General features: G+C 42.7%; 2 protein-coding genes across 2 annotated transcripts; both read left to right on the forward strand.

Annotated features, from left to right (window-relative positions):
- Positions 1–71: 71 nt before the first annotated feature.
- On the forward strand, positions 72–1531 carry Rtc1 (RNA terminal phosphate cyclase 1). Its single transcript, XM_017079602.4, has 3 exons — positions 72–987; positions 1068–1221; positions 1289–1531. The coding sequence occupies exons 1-3, from the start codon at positions 175–177 to the stop codon at positions 1471–1473; spliced, it is 1152 nt and encodes a 383-aa protein (XP_016935091.2). The 5' UTR covers positions 72–174; the 3' UTR covers positions 1474–1531.
- An 894-nt stretch (positions 1532–2425) lies between these two features.
- On the forward strand, positions 2426–4707 carry Yp3 (Yolk protein 3). The gene is made up of 3 exons (XM_017079595.4): positions 2426–2701; positions 3036–3418; positions 3868–4707. The coding sequence occupies exons 1-3, from the start codon at positions 2497–2499 to the stop codon at positions 4540–4542; spliced, it is 1263 nt and encodes a 420-aa protein (XP_016935084.2). The 5' UTR covers positions 2426–2496; the 3' UTR covers positions 4543–4707.
- The last annotated feature ends 2881 nt before the right edge of the window (positions 4708–7588 follow it).

The following is a 7588-nucleotide window of genomic DNA, read 5'->3' on the forward strand; positions in this document are numbered from 1 at the left end:
TTATACCAAATTTTTGGTATTTTACAATTTCGCAGCACTCGACAGCCCTACTCGGCGTTGCCAGGTAGTTTACGCATATCGATAAGCGATAGCCCGCCGATTGCCCGTTGTTTACACGTGCAGCGAGGTTTTTGTGTAATTTTCTAAATATTTGGAGCATTTAGCAATTCCAAGATGCCGCCCATTTCCCAGGAGGGCAATTGCCTGATTTACCGCGGCAGCAACTTCCTCAAGCAGCGGCTAATCCTCTCCTGCCTGTCCGGCAAACCGGTGAAGATCACCCTAATCCGCTCGGAGGACGAGATGCAGCCCGGTTTGAGGGAATACGAGATAAGTTTGATCCGACTGCTGGACAAGATGACCAACGGCACCAAGATCGAGTTGAATCCCGCCGGCACGAGTGTCATGTTCACGCCGGGATTGCTGCACGGCGGTCAGATCCATCATGATTGCTGTGTGCAGCGTGGGATTGGCTATTACTTGGATGCCCTGATTGCCCTGGGTCCTTTCTGCAAGAATTCGCTTAACGTCACCCTGCGTGGCGTGACCAACAGCAAGGATTCGCCGTCGGTGGACCACATCAAGGGTGCCGCCTTGTCGCTGCTCAAACGATTCCTCCTTGTGGACGAGGGCCTGGAACTGAAAGTGATTCGCCGGGGAGTCGCTCCCCTGGGCGGCGGCGAGATCTTGTTTCGCTGTCCGGTGCGAAAGAGCCTGCGAGCCATCCAATTCCAATCGCAGGGCATGGTCAAACGCATACGGGGCACCGTTTACGCCTGCAAAGTATCGCCCGCCCTGGCCAACCGCACCGTAGAGGCTGCCAAGGGATGTATGCTCAAATTCCTGCCAGACGTCTATATATACACGGATCAGAACAAGGGCAAGATGTCGGGTAATTCACCGGGATATGGAATCTGCCTGATTGCGGAGACCACGGACGGCGTGTGCTTCGCCGCCGATTGCAACTCGAACACAAGGGAGGAGTCGGTGAGTTTCGGCAGTTCCCCGACAGCCTTTTATGGAAACTAATGTACCAAAATCATAACCATTTCCATTTATCCCCAAAGGACACCCCTTCCATACCCGAGGATCTGGGCAAGGAGGTGGCTATGCGTCTGCTGGACGAGATTTATCGCGGTGGCTGCGTAGATTCCAGCTACCAATGGCTGGCAGCACTCTATATAGCCCTGGGACAAAAGCACGTCTCCAAATTCCTCACGGGTATGGGGTTAAGAGCAAAACTATATAACATTATCCGCTAATTTGGGTTTTGTTTATCCATATTTAGGTGCTCTTTCAACGTACACGGTTTACTTTCTGCAACACCTGCGCGACTTCTTCTCAATCACCTTTAAGTTGGAGAATCCCGAGGCGGAGGATGAGGACGAAGCGGGGGATGTGCGAGGTGCCCAGAAGGTCCTTATGGCTTGTGTCGGCATTGGCTACACGAACATCAATAAGCGGGTTACATAAACTGTTCACTTGGCCGCAACTTTTAGGAATAAATGTATTTTTTTATGACAAATGAAAACGTTAAATGTGTTTAGAGGTTTTTTATTACTGGGTTAAGACGTAAAATATTGTAAATTAAGTGTAAAAATGTCCCAATTAGTATTTTTGTTTACTCAATTTATTGATAGCCCTTTTTTAATATGCATTTTTTATGCAATACAATTTTATGCAACTGCAGCTGAAGCATTTTTGTTGAGCTAAGCACAAACATATTCTATTTACCTTTCCAAAAGTATATTTATATTCAACGTCCAACATCATAAAAACCAACCTGATTTTGGCTGTAAGATTTATTATGCCATCAAAGTTTCTATACTTGTATACAAAATTGCAGTAGCAATTGCATGCCATTTTAATATGCATATCTCTATTCAGCTGGCTGGCCATTGAATAGAATTTGGCTGGGTTCCAATCTCGCTGGAGGTCAATGCCGGGTTACGTCTCTCATTTGACGCAGGTGTTGCAAGTTTGTTGCCAGGTTCAAGTATAATCAAGGGATCTGCACAAGTGTTTTAATCAATCAGCCTAGATTACAAACTGTGTGCAGAGCAAAAAATTGTAAATGACCAAGTTTGTATTGAAAATATAAGAAATGGTAATATATGATGATGATACATAGATATTTTAACTACTACGATATAGAGTTTGTGGGCAATGGATTGCATATCAATTTGACAATTTATGAATGAACTATCTTTACAAATTTTTTTGCTAGTGTGTAGAGAGGTTCAAAAACCTTTCAGTGATAACAGAACTGTTGCCAAACACATGCGAAATAAATCGGTTTGTGCAATTTTCCCTTGACTTGCACTTAAATTCCGGGTGGAAAAAAACTAGACTAGACTGACTTCTCTTGGTCAGCAGAAAATGGTTCGCACAGCTATGGGGAATGGGAGCTATATAAGCCACGGGACGGTCTGGAAGTAGTCATCAAACGTCGTTCAACGTTTGGCCTGATCTGATCGAAATCCGGTTGTCCCGACAATGATGAGTCTACGCCTCTGCCTGCTGGCCACCTGCCTCCTGGTGGCGGCCCATGCCTCCAAGGATGGCTCCAACTCGCAGATGAAGCCCACCCAGTGGCTGACCGCCTCCGAATTGGAGAGCATGCCCTCCCTCAACGACATCACCTGGGAGCGTCTGGAAACCCAGCCCCTGGAGCAGGGAGCCCACCTCATCGAGCAGATCTGTGAGTAGAAAAAAAGGGGAAACCTGTAGGGACTTACAAGTGGTTTAAAACCACTCATGGTTAAAAAACGTGTCTAAAAGTATGCTACGAAAAATTCTTCAACTTAAATATCAATTTTTTTGTAATTGTTTTTGATGTTTCAAATCTTTAGAAGTTTTAAATTAGATATGTATTTTTAAAATGTTTAATACAGTGGTTTTACAGCTCTAATGGTTTAAAAGGTGTCTAAAAGTATGCTACGAAAAATTTTTGGTCCTAAAATATATTTTTTTTTTTATAATTTCAAATTTCTAGATGTTTTCTAATTACATTTGAATTTCTTTGAAATTCCCAGACCACGTTGGCCAGATCAAGCACGATCTGACCCCCAGCTTTGTCCCCAGCCCCAGCAACGTGCCCGTGTGGATCGTCAAGCCCAACGGCCAGAAGGTCGACTGCAAGCTGAACAACTACGTGGAGACCGCCAAGGCCCAGCCCGGTTTCGGCGAGGATGAGGTCACCATCGTCCTGACCGGCCTGCCCCAGAACAGCCCCGCCCAGAAGAAGGCCATGCGCAAGCTGGTCCAGGCCTACGTCCAGAGGTACAACCTCCAGCAGCAGCAGAAGAACGCCCAGGAGCAGCAGCAGCAGCTCAAGAGCAGCGACTACGACTACACCAGCAGCGAGGAGACCGCCGACCAGTGGAAATCCGCCAAGACCGCCAGCGGCGATTTGATCGTGAGTATAGAGCGGTTTATTCCTATGATAGGACCCCCTTTTAAAGAAAGATCTATTCCCCTTATCATCAATAATCAGTTTATAGAGACTTTAAAATCCCCGTCTATCCACAGCAACCTGTTGCTAGTGATTTCAGACTTCGATTCAATATTTTTTGATTTTGTATAACAGATATATATATATTTAATCTGAAACCCAATTGGATTTCAATTTAAAGACCCCCTTCTAAAGAAAAATATACTTTCTGATCATAAGTAATGGTACGCTGTGCGTGTTGCGGCAGACCTGGAGTAATGTTAGCCAGCAGAAACAGAGCAGCCCAAGGGCTGATCATTTTCTCTGCCGCCGCTCTGCCAACACACACACAGTATACATTTTTAAGGATTGTAAAGAAAAAAAAATGTGTTCTTTTATAATTTACTATAATATATGATTCATCTGCTCCACAGATCATCGACCTCGGCTCCACCCTGACCAACTTCAAGCGCTACGCCATGCTGGATGTGCAGAACACCGGCGCCATGATCGGCCAGACCCTCGTGGAGTTGACCAACAAGGGAGTGGCCCAGGAGATCATCCATTTGATCGGCCAGGGAATCAGCGCCCATGTGGCTGGAGCTGCCGGCAACAAGTTCACCGCCCAAACCGGACACAAGCTGCGCCGCATCACCGGTCTGGATCCCGCCAAGGTGCTGTCCAAGCGTCCCCAGACCCTCGGTGGCCTGTCCCGCGGCGATGCCGACTTCGTGGATGCCATCCACACCTCCACCTACGCCATGGGCACCCCCATCCGTACCGGTGATGTGGACTTCTATCCCAATGGACCCTCCGTCGGTGTTCCCGGTGCCGAGAATGTGATCGAGGCTGTGGCCCGTGCCACCCGCTACTTCGCCGAGTCCGTGCGTCCTGGTAGCGAGCGCAACTTCCCCGCCGTTCCGGCCAACTCCCTGAAGCAGTACAAGGAGCAGGATGGCTTCGGCAAGCGCGCCTACATGGGTCTGCAGACCGACTACGATCTGCGCGGCGACTACATCCTGGAGGTCAACCCCAAGAGCCCCTTCGGCCAGCGCAGCCCCGCCCACAAGCAGACCGCCTACCATGGCGTCCACCAGGCCCAGAACTAGGGTCATTCCCATGCATACCATGCAGTTCGATCGCCACGCACTATCTGATACTCAGAGAACCCGCAACACGTAGGCTAGTTTGAAAAATCCATTAAACAAACGAAAAAAAGAAAAAAACCTAAAAAATTCCATAAAAATAAAACCTGCAAATTTTCGAAAAAAAAAGTTTTTACCTTTGGAATTACCTATTACAGAATAATGGAACATGAAAGAGGGTTAAAATTTTGACCCCTTTTAAAATTTAATATTTGAATGTAGATTATTAGAGAATTCTACCACAAATTCATAGAGGTATCCCACTTTAAAATCTGAGTCCAATAACCAAAGTTATGGATTATAGAAGTGCAATTTTGGGTCACCATTAGAAAAAAGCAAAAATCGAACATGAAAATGGGTTAAAATTTTGACCCCCTTTAAAAAGAAATATTTTAATGTAGATTATTAGATGATTTAAACACAAATTCATGGAGGTATCCCACTTTAAAATCGGAGTCCAATAACTCAAGTTATAGAATTTTGAAGTGCAGTTTTGGGTCACCATTTTGAAAAACATTGGAAAGACTGAAAAATCAAACATGAAAAGGGGTTAAAATTTTGACCCTCTCTAAAATTAAATATTTGAATGTAGATTATTAGAGAATTTAACCACAAATTCATAGAGGTATCCCTCTTTAAAATCGGAGTCCAATAACCCAAGTTATGGATTATAGAAGTGCAATTTTGGGACACCATTCTGAAAGCCATTGGAAATAGGGAAAAATCAAACATGAAAATGGGTCAAAATTTTGACCCTCTTTAAAAAGAAATATTTTAATGTAGATTATTAGATGATTTAAACACAAATTCATAGAGGTATCCCACTTCAAAATCGAAGTCCAATAACACAAGTTATAAGATGCTGAAGTGCAGTTTTGGGTCACCATTCTGAAAGCCATTGAAAATAGGGAAAAATCAAACATGAAAATGGGTCAAAATTTGGACCCTCTTTAAAAAGATATATTTAAATGTAGATTATTAGAGAATTTAAACACAAGCTCAAAGAGGTATCCCACTTCAAAATCGGAGTCCAATAACTCAAGTTATGGAATCTCGAAATGCAGTTTTGGGTCCTCATTCTGAAAACCTTTGGAAATAGGGAAAAATTCAACATGAAAATGGGTTAAAACTTGGACCCTCTTGAAAATGTAATATTTGAATGTAGATTATTAGAGAATTCAATCACAAATTCATAAAGGTATCCCACTTTAAAATCGGAGTCCAATAACTGAAGTTATGGAACCTTGAAGTTCAGTTTTGGGTCCCCATTCTGAAAACCTTTGGAAATAGGGAAAAATTCAACATGAAAATGGGTTAAGACTTGGACCCTCTTGAAAATGTAATATTTGAATGTACATTATTAGAGAATTCAATCACAAATTCATAAAGGTATCCCACTTTAAAATCGGAGTCCAATAACTCAAGTTATGGAATCTTGAAGTGCAGTTTTGGGTCACCATTCTGAAAACCATTGGAAATACGGAAAAATCGAATATGAAAATGGGTCAAAATGTGGACCCTCTTTAAAAAGATATATTTAAATGTAGATTATTAGAGAATTTAAACACAAACTCATTGAGGTATCCCACTTTAAAATCCGAGTCCAAGAACTTAAGTTATGGAATCTCGAAATGCAGTTTTGGGTCCCCATTCTGAAAACCTTTGGAAATACGGAAAAATCGAACATGAAAATGGCTTAAAATTGTGACTGTCTTTGAAAATAAATATTTGAATGTAAAGTATTAGAGAATTCAACCCAAAACTCATAGAGGTATCCCACGTCTAAATCGAGATCCAATATCTCAAGTTATGGAATCTGGAATCTGCAATCACAAATAATAACATTCAAGTATCCTCTACAAAGATCAAAAAAGCTTGACCTTTTAAAAAATAACTCCTGGTGCTCTAAGTGGTAAAAAGAGAAGGACATACATTTGTACTTATAAGTGGAGTGGGTTGATGTGAGAGTGAGGCAACTAGTGTCAGTGTCCACTTGAAGTGCAGTCAACTAAAAATTGCACTTAGTTTACCGTTAGCATTTAAACATCGCTCGCCAACCTGTGCAAACTCAATTGTTTCTCTATTTTTGGGGCATGCGCCGTGTTAATGTCAAAGTTGAACTTCATCACATGTAATAGACAAGCGATGAACTAGGAAGGGCAGTGAGTACGATTAAAAACAAGAGAAGGGGAGATAGGGAGATGGAGTGACAGGAGCGGAATGTCAAGAGATGGCGTCTTTTGTTTGAGCATGTCGTGACATGTTTGCTTTGGCTCTGGCGGAACGGAATACGTCGTAATATCCAGCTAAAGCTTATCGCCAAACCGTACACCTAGAAAAGAGGGAAATGCTTTCTCGCTCCCGCTTGCCACCTTCCCTCTCCCTCTGTTTTCTTATGGCATTTTGCAAAGCTTGCAGCTTGCTTTCTCTCACCACCTTTCTCCCGAAAAGAGAGCGCACAAGGACGCCGGGACGTTGGCATTTCGCGGGGACCTCCAAGTTTCTTGCAGGAATTACACTTGTATTATTCATTGGCCGATATGCATAAATCCAATTTACGGAACCCCCGTTTTCAGCCTCGGCATCTGCGTCCCCTTAAATGAGAGAAAGCATTTCGCTGGCGTTTCTCGCGCGCTTTTGTTGCGCACAACTTGAAGTACGGGGTGTTCCGCAAAACGTAAGACTTTTGGGACTCCGATTTATTAAAAATATACTAAATAAATTTAAAAAAAAACATGAATAGGTATATATATTGAAAATATATTAAAAAATCTAAGAATCGGTCAAAACGAACACTCCAAATAGCTACATATGTATAATCATTGAATCCCTATTATTTTTTAAATTTTATATACATACAAATTTATTTATATTTATATTCCTTAATTAAAATAAGTACAAAAGGTGTCTAGGAAAACGAGAACATAGATTTTTAACATACCAAAAGAAATTCGTTAAGAAAAAAGAGTTTAAGGGTCTGTGCAAAGTTTATCACTCATACGCACTGTTG

This window comes from Drosophila suzukii, chromosome X (genome assembly GCF_043229965.1).
Source record: "Drosophila suzukii chromosome X, CBGP_Dsuzu_IsoJpt1.0, whole genome shotgun sequence".
Taxonomy (NCBI): domain Eukaryota; kingdom Metazoa; phylum Arthropoda; class Insecta; order Diptera; family Drosophilidae; genus Drosophila; species Drosophila suzukii.